General features: G+C 43.2%; 1 protein-coding gene across 2 annotated transcripts in view; it reads right to left on the bottom strand.

Moving 5' to 3' along the window:
- The window catches only part of ADAMTS17 (ADAM metallopeptidase with thrombospondin type 1 motif 17), a 171,977-nt gene that overhangs the window by 141,425 nt on the left and 11,327 nt on the right, over positions 1-19,225 (bottom strand). For both annotated transcript variants that reach the window (XM_065688440.1, XM_065688441.1), the window contains exon 4: positions 5,910-6,082. In XM_065688440.1, the coding sequence (XP_065544512.1) occupies positions 5,910-6,082 (173 nt within the window). The remainder of the gene's footprint in view (positions 1-5,909; positions 6,083-19,225) is intronic.

Here is a 19,225-nt window from a genome sequence, read left to right as displayed (position 1 = left end):
CAGAATAAAGCCCATCTCTGCCATCTCCCTCTTTCATCTGCGTTTCCCTGACACAGCTTTACAGCACAGAATGCCCTACAGAAAACAGAAAAGCTTGAACCACCCTTCTCCCTCTGGTTGCATTCCTCCTGCCTTTCTTTCTCCTTATAGCTTTGACACGGAAGGGACAGAATAAATGCAGCTTTGGCATAAGCTGTCCAGGCGTGCCCCAGCATGCATAAAGTACAACCTAGGCACGAGGAACTGGGATAAGAGAGGAACTAAACTACATCAGTTTAATTTAATATCTTTAATTCTCAGGAGCTTCCCTCTGCAGGTGGATGGTGGGAGGCAGACGTGTGTGTTTCAGATGTGCTGGAGCTCAGAACAGCAACCCTGAGGGTAAATTGACTTTTTTCTTCCTTAAGCATTGCAGTCAAGTAAGAGCCTCCCCATTGCCTTGGCTGCTGGATGACATTTGGACAGCAGAAGCATTAGTCAGGTTACTGGGGTTGTCTTTCACTTGTTTTGAAAAGCGCTATAGGATTTCTAACACCCACCTGAAGCCAAACGTTCAAATTACCCCATTAAATATAATGAAAAAGAACATATTCATGGCTCCATATAAGACAGTTGACATAACTCTTTCTCCTGGGGCTGCTGGAGTAAAAAAGAGAAATCCATAGACTGTAATCAAATACTTACATCCTTTTCCTTTACTTCCCTGTTCCCACTGTGAAAATTCCAGATCAGGGTAAAGGGAGCCAATTATCAGTGGCAACTCTGGAGCCTTTATGTGCCAGCCCCCAGGAGCACAGATATAAATCCATCAATGCATGCATGATAAAAATGATTTTATCTACTCCTTTAACATAAAAAACCCTCTCACAGGGGAAATCCAAATGAAAAACAATCTGCAGAGTGTAAAATGAGGCCTCAGAGAGTAAACCAGCATTATTCCTAAAGAACAACATTAAATTTTTCCCTCTTAATGACATCCCAAAGATCACTAACTTCAAGTTACTGCTTGCTGCTGCAAAGAGCTTCCACACTAATCGCATGGCTTAGCAACAGCTGCAGGAGAACTAACACACATTACAGTAACCTACCCCTGAATGCTGTATTCTCTCAGAGAAAGGCAAGCTCAAAACAAAGCCACAGTTGTAATTTATTCCAAACCCCTCAAAAATGCACTCAGGGGAGAAAAAACCCATGGAAAGCAGCTTTTAAATTACCATGCTGTGGTCTTGGAAAGTCAGACATCTTTGCCCTTAAATGCTCAGAGGGTCAGTCTGAGTGGGGCTTGGTTTGCAAAGAAGCTCTGCAGAACCGCAAGGAGCTAATATTCATAACTTGCTGTTCAGGTACCAGCTGAAACCACTCACTCCTTGTCATTAAAAACACAATGGTCATGGACAGAACTTTCCAAAGGTTCTCATACCTCCTTTATCATATACTTCATAATCATTTGAATTGGACTTCTCTATGGGAAGCTGAAAGCATAAGTCATGAAGACCAGACACAGTAGAGGCCAGTTCAGTTTGCCTGGCTATGAGGACAGAGAATCTCCTTTTTGTCTTACTGTCATTTCTCTTGGATGAAAAGAAAACACAACAGGAAACAAAGCATAAAACTCCTCCAAGAAAGCAGTGATGCCTCATGCTTCAGAACCTGCTCCTGAACCAAGGCCAGAATGGCAGCTATTTTAAGCAGATACACAGGAACACATGGGAAAGGAAAAGAGAAAGCCAGTGCACTGGTCGTCTAGCTGCTGGCTGAGAAACCTAAAGTTCAGTTTAGGTGAAGCCATAATGTGTTGCAAGAGCAACACAGAACTTCATAAGAGACACAACATCCATCCAAACAGTGTCCATGTGGATGAAATTCAATGAGAGATTGTAGCTGCTAGACTAACAGAATGGGTGAGCAAAATAAGCGAGTTTTACCACAAAGCACTTTGGGAATTTAGAGGTGGCTACTGAAGAAGGGCATGGACAGGAGATGCACTAAAGGCAAAGGATGCAAAGGGGAGGCAAGAACTGAAAAGTGAACAACGCAACACCGTACAAATCTCAGTAACCAGGGGCTTAGAAAAATAAATCAGCACCTATGAAGCTGGTTTTGTGTTTCTGTAATTCTACTATTATCTTTCCCTGTTTATGTCCTCATATCCAGGATGCCCATAAACTCACTGCCTCACTAAAACTGCAGATGTACATGGTGACATTTGACAACTTTATCAGCTTATCTCTTTCATCATCGCAAAGCCATCAGGAACCGCCCATTAGCAAAACCGTGCTGAACCAAATATCTTGCCAGAAAACAAGAAGAGATTTCATTTTAGAGGTGGTGACTTAAAAAAATGTCAACTCAAAGCCCTGAGGCCATGCTTGTTCCTGCTTATACATTACAGAGTACCTTAGAGGGAAATTCTTCCACGATCTTGGAAAAATCTGTCTTATAACTTCAAATATTAGCTTAGTAAATGAACAGCTTGCACCTCTACAGTGATATTCAGAAAACACAAGTACCTTTAATGTGAATCTATTCTCTGTTCAGGGGGATATTCAGAACCACAGAATGTTATTAAAAACACAGCACTTTCTGTATGAAGCACTAGCTGTTATTTTATTTCTGGGCTGCAAAAGGGGCTTGCTGTGTTTCTTAGCTGTTATTCTAGAGGAGGGTGGTGGGGTTTTTTTCCCTAAGAATCTCATTTACCAAGGGAGCAATAAACTAGTATTTTGTAATGCTGACTTTTTTTCCTTTCAGAAATTCTTGTAACATAAATAGATATTAAATACTTTAAGGCAGATCACTTTATTTAAAATGTCTATAAATATAAAATGCATTAATAAGACCTCTTAATGCTTGTTTTGTGGTTTGACAGTAAACGTAATGGCTTACAGAGAGGAGTTAAGTTAATATACCCCTGACCAGTAATGTTCTATTTGCTTAAATGCAAGCCTCCAAGCCAAAATTAACATTCTGGTTTCTTTTAGAGGCAGCCCGCCATCCTGCAGCATAGCTGAATAAGTACTGCCTAATATCATGGGGCAAATCCTGCCCCGCAACTAACAGCCACAGAGGGCTGACAGAAGTATCAAGGCAGGCAGGAGACAAAGATCCCAAGGAGCCAGGAGGCCTTTGTCTGCATGTTACACAGAGCACAACTGATCCTGCACCAGAGAAGGATGTAACAGATGTTGCCCTGAGGACCTAGGGCTGTGCTTTTCCTGTTAGCAGCTTTACACATGAGAAACTATCCCACAAAGATTGACCATGGCTGCTTCAGGCGCTACCCAAAGAGTAGTGGCTGAGTGAAGAGTCTGGCTAAGCCCTATCTAAAGCACATGACTATCCAATCTCTTTTCCTGAAATACATTTTCTGAATTGTTCCTCAGCCTCTTTTGCTGGGATAAAGATCAGCTTTCATTGTGGCAAATGAAATGTGAAAATCCCCTTTGATTTCCTTGAATTTCACCTTGGTTTATAGCCTCAGAATAAAGGATTTATGCAATGATGCCATCTATGTGTTTGTCTGTTACTATTCTTTAATATCTTCTGATCTTGCCAGCCATTCACAACCAGTTTCCCGAGGGAGGTAGAGGCGTCGAAGATGATATGTTCCTACAAGTGTGGGAATGTAGGTGGCCAGACAAAGGATAGACACTCTGTCAGTGCTCCTCTGGAGGCTGAAAAGCTGAAACATAAATTCAGATCCTATCAGACATCAGAAAAGCCACATGGGTGAGTCCCTAGGAAAAATGATTTAACAGCGGGAAGTGTTTCAGCTGGACTTTGCACCTTAGATGTTGGATAAATGTGTTCCTCAGCCAAGAGTCCCCTTCCACGTGCATTCTCTAGTGCCTAATAAATGTGTGAGCTCACACTGCAGCATCAGAACATGGCTTAAAAGTCCATCAGACAAATTCATTTGGAAACTAACTAACATTGGATATTAACCCAACAGTAAATGGGTTTAGAGAACCCAGCCCATCTATCAGCACCTCTCCACACATACATATTCACACCTGGCAAGCTGATGTTGCTGAGATGTTCTGCAGTACTCCTTAGCCTGGACAGACAGCAGGATTCATGGTCATCTTTTGTCTGGGACTTGGTCTATCAGTGTACTCAACCCAAACAATTTTCATAGGTTGATAAAGCTACACAGGATAGAGAAGCACTAATGGCTACACTGAAATAACTGACCTTCTGGCATGAGGATCATCAAGACAGATGATCTGACACATGTTTTAAAAGCTCTCACATGTATAATGCCCTGTCCCAGCCACACCAGAACTGTGGGACACAACAGCAGATTGTTATTATCAGTGTAGAACAGATTTTAAGAGGGAACAGATTTTTAGGCTACCACTGCAAACAAAAAGTCATCATCACCCCCCTCGAGGTCCCAAACATCTGACACCAGAAGAAACTCAGCTTTGACCTGTACATTATCTATGAATATGGACTTCTGTTTGTTCAAAAAGTGACTTGAGAAGCAAACTTGTTCAGAGCTGGCCTCATGTCCTGCCTGCTCACTGCAGAACTGCTATGGGAATTTAAGGTTGGAAGACCGTGGCTTTGGGAAGAATAAGGCTCTTGTGCCCCCAGCAAACACATCCTTAAATGCAAGAAAGCCAGTAAGTAGACCCTGAAGTGATGGTGACATGAATAGGTTTGTTGCAAGAAGACATTTCCTACCAATCAATCCAAATAAATGTAGAGACACAATGAAGCCCTATTAAGTGGCTATTGTCACAGCATGCCAAAAGACAAAATAAACGGTAGAGGAAGTGACACAGAAAAGCAGCTTGTTAACAGAAAAAGACTAGTTACTCTGTGCTTAATCAGCAAAGCATTTCACTACAGGAGAGCTCCCTCACACCAGTGCTTAACAGAACACAAGACCTTTCAAAAAGCTGTTGTCCCATAGCTGGATTATGCACTGAGCATCCATCACTCAGCTCTTCACTGGGAAGTGTGACCAGTCAATTACTATTAAGAACTGGGGTTTTTTTTCAAAGCTAATTTGTTATTTGTGAACAACAACAGATCAGTAATCAGGAGAATGAACTGTTCCTGGATGTTACAATAGCATGGGCAGAAGAATACCAGCTTCCTCAGAGATTTCCTTGCACGAATGCCTCTGGAAGGACCCCTGTCGTCTCTGAGCAGATTTTTCAGTGTCCACATCCAATTTAGCCATTATCTTTTTATTGCCACTGGCAACAAGCAAGTGAGAGAGCATTCACTGCAGGAGGCTTTGTGTCCCCTTATCAACTGAGGCAGAAGGTTTAAACTGCCAAGCCAGCTAACAAATTAACACCCACGCTTCATTGGAGATTGCAGTTTCTAAAGGTTTTCCTCACTCCTGGCAGATTCCCTGCAGAAGTTCTAGAATGCTTCTAAAGCCCAACTCCCAACTATTCAGAGGTGCGATCAGCACACCACTTCAGGCAGCCCAAGAGATCCTGGGGTGAAAAGAATGGCATCAGCTGGCAGTTTGGTAGTGACTTCGACGTGTTTTCTGTAGCAAGGGAGGCAGCCTTTTTCATTATGCAAAAATCAGAGGTAAAGAGTATTTCTAACTAACTGAAAGACAGGTTTTCTGCCGGAAATCAATATGACTGTTGGCTTCAATAATAAAACATGGTAGAAAACACCACTCTTCAACAATTATGGAATATTTCCTAATGAAAACTTGCAATTTCAGTTTCAAAAAAGTTTTTCATTGTGATGTCCTTTAGCAAATACAGGGAATTGTATAGATGGGGGAGAAGAGGCACATGACACAAGAAAACCAAAACCTTTCCTCATACCTCAAGGTCAAAACAGTTGCCCTTTTCAGCTGTCAAGGAAGCCAGCTTTAAGCTACCCTCTATATGATCTGTTCTTCTTTTGAGAGAAAAATGCCTACTTACCATATTCATAACTGTGAGGATGAATCTCTGGGCAGCCTCAGCACCATGGTATTGGACCATATCAGCATCTGCCACCACCAGGGTTTCTACTGTGTACTCGTTGGTGAGTCGAATGGCATTTCTTCTCTCCCTCCAGTCACTGGTTGATTTCATCTTCTTTTGTCTCTTCTTTTCTAAAAGTCAAAATCCTTATTAAGGCTGGCAGATCATAATAAAACATTTACACTCTTCAACAAACATTCTTACACACATTCAGGTTGCAATGCCCTTTGATTGAAGTGTTCTTTGCTGATGAAAAGAAGCAATCAAGAGGTTCCACTGCAAGTACTTCTGTACCTCTGTGCGCAGATTCGCATGAGACCACCAGATTATGAGCAAATAGAAAAGACAATAGAATAAGCAAAGTCCAGAAAAGCAAAAGATAAACTGGAATTCAAACTAAGAAGACATGCTCGTGCAAAACCTTCCGAAACTGGGCATCTTGCATGTGAAAGTAGCATCATTCCACTACAATGGAATAAATGCTAATTAAGGAAAAATCTCTTGAAGAAAACTTTAGGATAGGAGAGTGCTCTTTAGGGTGCAAAGTACACTGAAGACTTTGCAGGTTCTCCTGAGCCAGGGAAGCTGCAAGATATTCCTGGAGTCACTATTTCCATCAGCTGCATTTTCATTTGCTACCAGCCCTACCAGAGCAATGTAACTGAACACAACAGAGCCTCAAAACTTTTCATTTAAGCTAAGATTGTTTTGGAACATGGATCATTGGCCAACTGCAGAAGTCTCTGGATGGAACCCAGGAGTGCAGAAGGTCAGGCTAGATAAGACCTTCTCAAGCTTTCTTTGCCGATTTATTGCTATTGGCATGAGCACCAGCACCGGCAGCTGCAGTCACTGGCCACCTACATACAGAGCTCACATGCGTCTTTATTGTGGTATGTGCACCAAAAGCAGGGAATCCCTAGACCTCAATGAACTGAAGTTACAAGAACCTGTGAAAGGGACCTATCCTAAAGACTTGAAAGTGAAGCAGTAGCGTTAACACAAAAATGAAACACAGAAGTTAAACTTCCCTTCCTCCATACTAAGGGACTAAGTAATTTGTCCTCTTCTGAAAGGTGAAATGTGTTTCACAGCTCAAAGGCAGATGTACAAAGCAGCTGAGGCATGAACAAAGGAGAAACTAAGTCCAGATCTGAAATTGAATTTACTCACTTCACTGCAGTCACACGAAATGTATTCATGTTTTCAATCATAAAATGAAAGAAAAGCAAATAAAGTCATTAAAATTAAAACAAATTTATTTTGCAGCAAGAAACAAACTGCCAAGAATTACTGAAATTACATCTGCTCACTGCTCACCCTGCAACATTCATGGACAAGATACTGATATTGGTTTGATGCTGATTAATACATTGGTTTCTTCCAATGGAAAAGGGAGCAGAAGACACAACAGATCCTGAACCAGCATACACACAACATTCAATGCGAAAGTGACATGGAATAGACCATAACGATCAGACAGTATCTCTTCTGTCACGCTTTTTCATTTTGTGTAGATTTAACCTGAGACTCTCTCTTAGCAAAGCACCATTCTGCGGCAGGCAGATCTGAATTAGCATTCACGGATCCTGGTTTTCCACAGCCTTTTACCTTACACAATCCAGGGTGAATTTCCCTTCTTTCCCAGGCTGGTAAATGCACTCAGATCACCCTCTTTCCCTGACTCACCTCTAGTCCTTGGGGTGATAAACTCTATCAGCTTTAAGCCCTCCAAAGCCCACCTGAAACGGACTCCCTGCCTCCTGCTCATTCACACATTTTCTGTCTCTTCAATATGCAGATTTGCACATGTCCATCCCATATCTCTATTCCAAGCCGTCTAGCAGCCATTCAGCATAGCTCTGCACATGCTTTTCTGCCCAAGGCATCAGCTGTCAACACTTGGTACATATTTTAAGCATGAAATTTGATTTGAATCTTTTTTGAAGGGGTGTGGAAATATCCCCCCTGGGTCTACAGAGACAGACGGGCCCACGGACAAGCAAAAAGAGATGAAAACTTGGGGTGCTCATAAATAACAGGAGCTTCGTGCCAGCAGCAAAGATGACAATCACCAAGTTTCAAGGCTTGTTTTCACACAGACTGCAGGACAGCTACCCAAAAGTGCACAATCGTGACACAGCGGCCACAGAGCAGGGGATCTCTATGTTTCCAAGGGCTTTAGAAAGGCAATAAAATAAAATGGAGCAATTGTACCAGAAAGAAGGAAAGATGAATGCACCTTTGATTTTTGCCAGCTATGAAATGGAGATGACTTCACCAAAATTCTGTGGAAAAGCTCCCAGGTTTGTTTATCCCTTTCATTTTATCCATCCACCCATCCCTCCCATCCCATGCAGCTTTAGGTACAGTACTTTTTAGGTTACCATTTAGATACTGGGGAGACGGCAGAGAGAAAGGAAGAGAAGGCCAATTATTATAGTAAGAACATTGGCCTTTTGGGTCTGGCTGTTAGTGATCAGAACCTTCCTGGAAGTAATAGCACTTCCCCATCAAATTCTTATTTTGGTAATTCCCCTAATAAATGAAAGCATTTCAGCTGGTGTAAATCTCTCACCTATAGAGAAGTTGTTCTTACAGAATGAGCTATGTAAAAAAGCTTAAATGGAAGGAAATAAACCCAGAGTACTCTGGGGCTTCACTTCAAAAATCTCCTTTTTGGTAGAAAAGAAGCCACTTGTGTCAGAGGAAACCACTATGGTAGACCATAGCTTGCACTCTGGGGAGAAGAGGTCATGCCATGGTCATTTACCATGGGATTTCCCAGCGTGGTTGCTCCTCCAGAGGTGGATGAAGGAATTGGCAAGGCTTTGCCGATTCCATTCAGCCCCTCTTTGCAGAAGGCAGCTGTACAGAGCTCTGGAAGGTGTGATTTCTGGAGAGCAGCAGCCTAAAGGGACTCCTGGCAAATTGCTGGGTATCTTGGTTCATACAAAGCCTCTGGCCCCCCTTCCTCCAGGAGTTTTACTTGAAGCTCTAGGTTGGCTGCTTGCCACTGGGTTGTAGGGATTAAAGGTTGTGTGTGGAAAACTACCACCCCACAAGCTTGCCTAGAAACACAGCCAAAGTGACCTAACTTAGAGGATCTGGGCTCTTACTTTTATGTTCTCCTTCACGTTGGCCAAGTGTAAGCTTACTGAGCACTTAGAAGAGGCAACATGTAATGGACTCAAGGGAGCCTACAAAGAGTTCAGGTGGTCACTGATGATACACTACAGTAGACATATGGCAACACAACACAAACTACTTGAACAGAAAAGGGATTGTGCCCCTTTTTCTTTCTATTTTCAGCTATCAGCTCCTCTATAGTGTAACTTTATTCTTTCTGTCCTTTTTGTCCTTGCAGAGGACTACTTTCAGAGTGGTTTCTATTTGCATCTTCCTGCCTTCCACACATGCAAACAATTTTCCAGCATAATCAAGCACATGGAGAAAACACAAGTATCGCTTGCATGGATGAACCACCACAAACAGAACAAGAGAGATACACACATCCCGTATCACAGACATTTGATGAGGAGGAGACAAAGATCCAAACCCAACAGTAAATCCTCATTAAACGCATCTGCAACTCGTACCTGAGGTGAGTCAGCTTTATGGAGGTACCAAAAAACCCCCATCTCTAGAGCCTCACTTCGGAAACAAGCCAGCACAGAGAAGTCTCATTCCTGCTCTGCATGATTTATGGACTATGGGCAGAGAATCCCTCCATGAGTACACGAAACCCCAAACTAAAATAAACATCAGCCATTAAAACAAGGATTAAATGCTTGGTGGATTCTTTATTCGAACAAACTGATGCTACAAATTTTGTGGTGCAGATGTTAAGTGTTAGTGTGAAGGCATAAGAGGCCATAAAGCACTGGCAGGAGCCTGTCAGAGGAGTTTACATTGCGGGGAGCATACATAACCAAACTGCACACTATTTTAGGAGTCAGGTGTTCCCCGCAGAAGAGGTCAGAGAATTTCACGTGAAATATGAGCTGAAACAGTCAATCTACAGCACAGCACGTATATGCTGCGGGTGACTAGGCACAGGGGACATGACTCTTTTGCCAGTCACTTCGACAGTATGTTACACAGTCTAGCTGGCCAAAAAATCCACAAAATTCAGGATTATAGGTGATGGGAGAAGGGCGATGCATTCCCACATCCTCAGTATAAAATGGATGTAACATTCCACAAGCTCTTAAACTGGCTTTTATTGACAGGGTCTTACCTTTCATTTGCTAGTCACCTGCAAAGCAGCACGATCATATTGTGTTCTGCTGACTTTGGAATCTTCCTCAGAAAGGCAAAACCCCACAATCCCTACTGCAAGCAGCAGCACAACAGAGCTCTGCTGAAGCCTCAGTAGAAAACTCCTTATGTACAGTGCTTTTTATGGCAACCCAACAGATGTACAATTCCAAAGCAACCGCCCCAAATGACCTTTTCCTATTACACACCAAAAGCCCCGTCTAGCACTGTCTGGGTTTTGGCACATTCTTGCTGTAACTGCAGAGTCCCTTCCTGCTCCTCCTACCTCCCTCCCTTCCAACTGTATTTCCCAGACTCATCTGAAAAGCAACCTCTTCTCCTACAGCCTTCCACGTTTTTTGTGCCCCCCCCCCCAATCTTTCCCTTTGTAATTTTAGCTACCTCATTCTAGTTAAACCTACTGAAAGCTCCTGGATGGAGCTCAATAAAAGCCACAAACGAAAGTAAAATTGCAGAGTCCTTTGTGCAAGGCCAGATTTCTCTCTAGAAGCTCTTTTCTACTGCTGCCTTAAAACCCTTCCCAGTTCTTCCTCAGGAAGCCCTGTGCTAACTTCCCTCCACCCATGACCCCTCTAACATCTCTATACAAGCTCACCTAGAGAGCAGCTCTGTTTTCCTTTATGCCATTACTTCAGCAGCATAGAAAAGAGGAAAGAGCATGCAAGTGGGTGAACAGCTAACACGAGTTCTTCCTGTGCCCCAGGAGTTTCTAGAGACAGTTTCACTGGTACTCACATTAGGTGGGTTTTATTAGATCCACTCCAAAGTAAAAATCACCACCCCTCCAAAGCAAAGCACAGAGAAAGAAAAAGGATGTGCTGCACACAAGCCTAGAAATTAAAGAAAGGAAGTTCTTCAGGTATATGCTTAGCAGTTAACCTAAAATCATATGGCAATCAGAGGAAGGGCAATTGCTGAATTCTCAGAGGGACAGGATGCCGCAAAGTGTCTCTGGTACCAGTAGCAGGATACAAACACCTCTCAAAATGCTCAGTGCTTAAAAGATTATTATACCACATCTGTGTCTCTTGGGCACTGCTATTTGACATAGACTGTGCTAATCTCAAAGAAATTTTCAAACCTAACATAATGACTTGATTTCATTTCAAATCAAGGCAAGGTGTAAGGTGGAGCCCAGGAAGGAAGTCAAACACAAAGTGGAAGGTAGCAGCAGTGGCATTTACATCCTAGGCCCAGAGCAAAACCTAAACAGAATAGAGGCAGGCTTCCTTTTCAGCTTGAATTAAGATCAAGGGGTGGTGGGTTGAAACACAGAGAAGCTGAAAACACACCAAGAGAAATATGCCACAGCTGAAGCAATCTGCTCCTCATGTTTGGATCTGACAGCAGAACTGCTTCCAAACTGTTTATTGAACAGCCTCTTCAAAAGCCTGGCTGCAAGGGATCACCACAGTGGATGCCCACAAGCTGTGCAAGGCAGAACCTTGTTTGCTCAGTCTGGGGATCAAGCTGCTTATGGTTAGAAGGGACACAACTTTGAACAGGCTTAGAGATCTGAGGCTTCCAGGATGACAAAACATTCACTGCAGAAGTCAACCCACTGAAGGGCATGTGCTAACCCAGCCTGGGCTAAAAGAGCAACCATAGATCCCAGGACAGCTCAGAGCTGGGAGATCACCACAGCATATAGAGGGGGGGTTAAGAGTTCATGGATGGCACCAGAGACATCCCTTCACTGCTGCCTGTGAGCTTTACATCCAAAGATCTGTGCATTGGTTACCTTGCAAGAAACCACACTCCAACTCCAGGAGCCTTGTTCCACAGTTGCTTCCTTGACACCTTTCCTGGGGCATCACCTTGGAGCAGACACATGCAAGGACTGAAGGAGGAAACTGAGAGGAATAGATGCTACTGGAGCTGCTGCCACAGCCAGCACCTCCCAGTCCATTTCCAGCCATGGGAACATGGAGCCCCTTGACCTCTGTCAGGACACAGCACAAAATTGTCCCTGTGCACTCATCTTTCATACCTCCATTAGAAGCTTGGAATTCCAGATTTACCACAGCCAGCTGATGCCAGTGAGTAATCTGAAGTTCAGGAATTAAACACCGCTGCTCATTCAAATCACAGCTGATTACAGACTGAGAGCTGTCCTCTCATTTTTATGCCTTGTCCTACAAAATGCCTATGTACCTCCAGTTTCTTTCTGACTAGAATGGCAGGCAAAATTGTGCATCAACTAGTAAGAAAAATCACTGCATAGCAGAATGATCCATTGCTGCTTAATGCACCTCCCCATTCCTTTTTCCTACACGGCCACTTTCCTACCAAATCACAAGCTCATGACTGTTTGTCTGGCAGAGCAGCAAACAAGAACTTGAGACATAAGTCATGAACTCTGTGCTGCATCTCAAAACACCACAGAGGTTTTATTGCAAGGATTTGTTATCCAAGTTAGTCTGTGGCTTGGACACATCAGTTAAAACCTTATTCTTCTGCAAAATATACTCAGTCGTCAACATAACACATCAGGACTTAGTGTTTAACAGCAGGCCTGTAAGGCAGCACAGGATAAGCACTACAATCTCCATATGCTCACTGGTTCAATTTGTACACTGGATTTCAAAGATTGCCACCTCCTGAACCATGTGCATTTATCTCCTTTTAAAAGACACCTTCATAGTGTGCTTTCCAACTAGCTGCAAAAAAGGACTCACTTATGTAAGGCAGCCAGACAAGAGAATGTACTGGTAAATGGTACAGAAAGCATGCACGGTGAGCATGGCTTAATGGTAAGACTATTAAAGTGGGAATGGAAACACCTGCTCTGCCACTCCCTTTTAGCCTCTGCCTCAGTTTCTCATCCTACGCTTCATTTGCTCTGTTACTAGTTGAAAATCTGAGGCTGAATCAATTTCCTTTGGTTATGACAGAGGCACAAAGGTTCCATAGCTTGGGGCCATGCGGGAAGACCCTGTAACACAAGTGTAATTAAGTCCTAATGATAAGGAGCAATATATATAAGACTCTGGACTCCTCAATTTTGATCACTCAGTAGATCTGGGACCAATCACAAAGCACAGTCCTAATCCACCTCAGGTCTTTTGACACTACAAACCACCTGGCTGCAGTGACACTGTGAGAAATGGCATCATTGCCCTCCAGGTTTATTTTGTTTTAATGAGTCTTTAGCTAATGTGCTTAGTTTCCAAAGTATGTTTTTACATCTGCCAACCTTACCAACCATCCTGGGCTTTGGCAACTGAACTCCAACTGCTTCTGCTGAGGCTGGAAGACCCCAGGGGCTCCCCCTCTCCTCACCAATATACCTATACCTTGAGAAAGGTGGCACTGATCTCCTTGGAAGCTGAGCAATTCACTTCTGGTGATGTGCAAAAGCCAGTAAAGAACACAGGGTCACCTCCCATAAACGGTATTGGCTCAGCAGGTCAAACTGAAGTAGAAAGTAGTGCTATAGCCATTTTTAATCCCGAAGGTATATAGGTATGGCAAACAGATCAGCTAAGGAAGAAACTGTCAGTTTATTGGGTAACTTTCAGATCCAAAGGCGCTCATACCATCACCAGCTCAGAGTTAGTAGCCCCACTTTGCAAATAAAGAAACTGCTTGAGAACTAGAGGTTATCGTCTACATTACTTCTAATTTCCTGTGCCTTCAGTCTTGGGCTCACTGTTTGGGATATCAACAACTTAGGAAGCTTAGAGCTATTGAACAGAGGCAAAACCTGCCCCGAAGTGTTCCCATCTTGGCCACACCAAATTAGTAGGTGCCCAACACTTTGTAACTTTCACAGATGAAGTCCCAGGGATCTGCTGAAACAGCATTAGGAATTGAGGCCAACAGAGTCCCAGTTCCCAACTCTTGGCTCTAACCCTCACTGACATTAATATGGAAAAAACAAAGCGAGCTAAGAGGTAAACAATGGACCTTAGTCTTCTTGGGGCCACCTTCCTGCCCTTTTTGCCAGAATGACCACTTGAATACCTGTGAACATCCCGAGACAAGGATGGTGTCCACTAGACAACCTTCCTCATCACCACCTGCCAGTTTGGATTTCATCAGGTTCCAATGGAAACCAGCACTAACTTATCAGGAACCAAGTGAAGGAGCAGTACAGCTCTACTGCGTGCAGCTGCTCCGGAAAGGGAAGAAATCCACACATTACATGTATTTGCATGTCCTTTTTGTCTCCTTGCACCTTGACAGCAGAGGAAGAAGCAGCTGGGCTCCTCCTGCTCCACATTATCCATTCTGCCCTCATGCTGAGGGCTTCATCCAGAACAGACCAGCAATAAAGCTTCACTTGCCACATGTGATGGAAAAGGACAGTTGTGAATAGATGGCTCCAAAGGCTGCCGTGTATCAGCCATAAGGAAACAATCACACCCCTGCAGGGAAAATCCAGACTCCTCATTTGGAAGACCACGGACCTGGAAAACCAAGGGATTTATCCACACAAGTGAGACGCACTCCCATGGGTAAAGTGCTGAATTTCTGATACAGGGTATACTTCTATGCTTGCAAACACTTAATCACATTACATCTTCTGCACAGCCCATTGTTGAAATCCTTGCTTTAATTCTTCAACAGATGCTTCCTAATATGGCCTAATACAGGTTGCATTACATCTCTCTATTTTTAGTGCACATGTTTTTTGGCCATAACAACTGCTATGTCAGGCCAAGTCAAACCTGCAGAGAAAACACAGCTAGAAGACAATGATTAAAGATGGGGAAACGCAACGTAGCAGTAACATGTGTTTAGGATTTATACCTATTCAGGGAAAGCATTCCCTACATCTGATACCTGCACACTAACACTTATTTAAATTATTACCAGCTTTGATCAATTGTTAAAACAGGCTGAGAAGTAACCATACAGAGAAGCAACCCATTAGTTTGTGAATTAAAACACTGCTTTTCCTGGGTTTTCACTACATGCTTCTCTCCATGCAGCACATTTGCATTCAAAGAAAACCGGTTCATTTGAACTGACAAAGGGGTTTATAGCAAACCCACATTTAAAAGTAATTTATGAGGCCTGAATCATAAGCATGAAATAACAAACTTCCCTCCACAGACAAGCTGCTCTCCCTCATGCTCCTGGGCTGTATTTTATATCAAATCCCTTCTATGTAAAGGGACTTTAATACATCACTGGAGACCTGTGGAAAAGTTACAACTGTACTCGGTTTTCTCCACAAAACAAAGTTTTATGGCATGGTTAGAGGAGATTCCTGCATTTTCATAGCATGGTTTGATCCTCTCTTTAACACTGAGATTTTCTCTCCCCAAGAAGAACTGAGAGTTTTCCATCCATAGATATCGATGGCATAGGAAACGCACAAAATGTCACCAGATCTCAGCAAATCAGTTAAACTCCTGGTGTTCCGTGATAGTTAACAGAACTATACCCATTCACTGCAGCTGAGGGTGTGGTGGATATTGTCACATGGAAACAAACTTTATTGTGTATATTACCAGGTGACAGAGAGACAGGGTAATGAAAGAAGCCCTATCTCAGGTGATTTCTACCCCCATTCTTAGATCCAGGGAGTCAGTTAAGGAGATGGTACTGCTCCCCCATAGTCCCCTGTGCTCTGCCCATTTCTTCTCTGCCATGAGCTCTTCCTATAGGGTCAGGGACTGGTGGGAATCAGAGATATCACCAAAAGTTAAATAAATTGAGAAGTCTATTCATGGATGTCCAGGCCAAACCTGAGGGCACTGCAAAACTCATGTATGATGCATTAAGAGATCTCTTTCCCTTCCCACCTGGCTCATCTGCAGAGAAATTCTTACTTATACCTATTAAATCCTACAAAACCATCCCTATGACTCCATATTCTGTCTCCTGAAAGACCTCTAGTGTAGGACCTTTGACAAGAAAGCCATCAAACTTGTTTAAAATCAGAACAGTGTGTGATAGCAGGTTTGCGCCCCAGATGCAGCCCAGTGTCTAAGATGAGAACCAAAGAAGTGTTTCACATCAGCGGTGTGAAGCTATTTCCCATGTTCCTAATGACACCGGGCTTCAGAGCAAATGAAACCCAACCTTTCCTTCCTTCCCCCTCACAGCATACGCACCTGGAAAGCTTTTAATAGGTTTTCTGTTTGCCTCACAGGGGCTCATGTTCATGCCTGAGCAGAAACGTGCATTGTGGCTTGAACTCTTTCTCCTGCTGGATGACAGGTGATAGAAACACTACGTATACACATATCATATAACTAACAATAGCACCTGGGCCGTGGTGATGGGATCTGTCCTTTGCTGCTGGAGCGCTTCAGAATTTAAACAAAGGAATTAAAACATCAGCCCTGAATCCACAGACCTGGGGTTTTTCTTTTAACCCATTAATAGGTACTCTCAAATTCACATCTCAAAGATCCAATCATGCAAGACCCTAAGTGCTTTCCCATTCCTGACTACAGCCAGATTAATCCTCTTATACAGATTATTCCAGGACAAATTTGGCTCCCACAAAGTTCTTCTGCGGCTCTATAAATCATTTGGAGTGCTGTAGGACATGATGCACCACTGAGACTAAAGGAGTGGTTCCAGAGATTTTAACCAGCACTTACCAAACCAGGCTGCCACAGTACCCAGCCCCAAGGTGGGCTCAGTTTCCCTCTCTCACAGCTGGGGTCTTGGAGGACAGTACCACACTTCTGGGTGGAAGGAGAGGAATGCCCTTGGAAGGCTGTGCTCTCTATCCCCTCAGTAGCACTGACACATGGTATGTCATGATTAAGTTAATTTAGCTTTATTAAAATGCTTTCCTCCTCCCCTACAGACACTCACACAAGTCATTACATCACCATGCATCTTGTTTTACCATTAATTAAGCTCATATAGCACAGGACCATTGCTGCCAAGAGAAACTTGCCATTAAGCAAATTAGCCCTGTTCTTATGACACAATCAATAACTAACATGAAAAATTCAGCATCTGAGGTTTTGTATTTTATTTGGCTCCCAAATAACAGCAGATTGTGCCAGGTACCATTGAATAACTAAAGTTCTAAGAAGAAAACCTCTTCAGAGGTGGTGCTTGTCTATTCAAAAGATACAACAACAGCAAAGCACTGGAAGACCCCCAAGCAAGGCATTTTCTGTGGCCTTGAAAAATACTCACATCATGTTTACACAGACATGTGTTTTTCTGTCTATGCTGTTCATTGTCTACGTACAGTGCAGGATGTGTATCTACAACATCTAGCAAGCAAAGATTTCCCATGTATTTGCAACCTCCATTCATTCCTGACAACTTTTAACCTAGGTGAGCCATATTATAAACCAGTGAACAACCACCTCTACTATAAATCTGACCAGTCCTTCACTCTGCCAGTGCTTTCCCATAGTAAAGAGACCTTTTCCCAGGAGAAAGTCTGGAAGCATGCCCCCAGAGCATCATTTCCACACAATTTCATTAGGAATGGACCTTTTGTGTGTCAGAGAGGATTAATTTTTTTGTTTCTGAACTCCTTGTGCACAAAAGTTAATCCAAAGCAGACAGGAGTCAATTAGGTCATTAATGTGCTAAGCCTATTAAGAGCCAGGGCTTCCATTTCTTTCCTGCAACAATGAAAAACATTCAGGAGTCTGCCTTTAAGTGGCAAAGCCCATGAGCAATTTCATTATTTTATGACACCGCTACTTGAAGCAGGAGCTGTTTGCAGAGCAAGCAGCACTCCCCACTGAGCAGCAGTCAGGTGATTGGCTCCCTTTATAGCATAGCAAAAACATCAGCACCCAAGGGATATGAATTCCGTTCCCAGCTGGTTTCTAAACTCCTGTGTGATCCCAGGGCAGGGAATCACTCAGTCCCAGATTTTGCTCACCCACCTCCTGGGGGAAGGACCAAAGCTATCCTGGTCTCACACGAGGGTCAGAGAGGCCCCATGCTCTCCCCAAATCCAGTCCCAGATTAGCCCTTCAATTAGGTAGGAAAAAAACCCTATCACAGAACAAGATCCATAGCCTTAGATGAATGTTACATCACACTGTGAATCTCCTTCTGCCTCAGAACATACAGATATACACTTAGCCCATGTGGCCCGGCAGGAGCTGATCTATGGTAGTAACTGTGTGCATGTATGTGCATGTGCTAGTTCCTGAGGCTGTCAATGGATTAGAAGCCCAGTAGAAGCCAGCCTAGATGCCTTGACCTGCTGCCTGCATAAACGGGAGGCACTGAAGTATGCACTCCTTCCAGCAGAAGGCAGGAACTGGAATATTAGTGGGATAATAAGGCAGGAGAGGAATAAAATGAATAGAATATACAGGCACACTGTAACCTAAATTTCACAGAGTTCATAAAAAACACTCTCTGTGCAACCCACCCAGACAGGCTTCCACAAAAGATTCAATTGCTTCAAAGAAGACAAAACTAGACCAGCTTATACAAGCTGACAGATTGTTCGGCTTTAAACTGTGAGAAGACAGGATTTCATCAGTGAATAGCTGGCCATTTTCTTTTGAAAAATGGTAGGAAATAATAATATCAACAGCTGCTTTATTATTAACACCAAACAAACCCCCCCCCCCCAATGAAAAGGGTGGGAGGCAGCTGTAGCTTTTCAGGGTTTCAGCTACTGAGCATTAGAACACAAACAAGCAGCAGCTCACAGGCACACACTCTGTAAGTGCACAATAAAGTAAAGCTACCAACCTTCTGTGGTGCCTTGACAGGATGAAGGTGAAGAACAGGAGAAATTGGCAGGAAGACCATAACCAAACAACTGGATCTCCTTCCTGTTAGTCTCCCATTCAGACGGGGACTTTAGGGCTTAAAATCAGATCCTCAATTGTCACTTTTGATTTGGGTTATTTTGTTTTTAATGTAAAAAGCTTTGACACTGTCAATCTGGGTCACAACTGAAGACTGACACCTTGGAACATGCCACCAGGTCTCGCATAGCCATGAAGACCCATAGGATTTAAGCCCAGGATCCTAAACTGCAAGGTGTGTCTGCATGACACTGGAAACTGAATCCAGAGCATTAAAGAATG

Source organism: Lathamus discolor, chromosome 8, assembly GCF_037157495.1.
Source record: "Lathamus discolor isolate bLatDis1 chromosome 8, bLatDis1.hap1, whole genome shotgun sequence".
Classification (NCBI taxonomy): Eukaryota; Metazoa; Chordata; class Aves; order Psittaciformes; family Psittacidae; genus Lathamus; species Lathamus discolor.
This window is presented reverse-complemented; position numbering and strand designations above follow the sequence as displayed.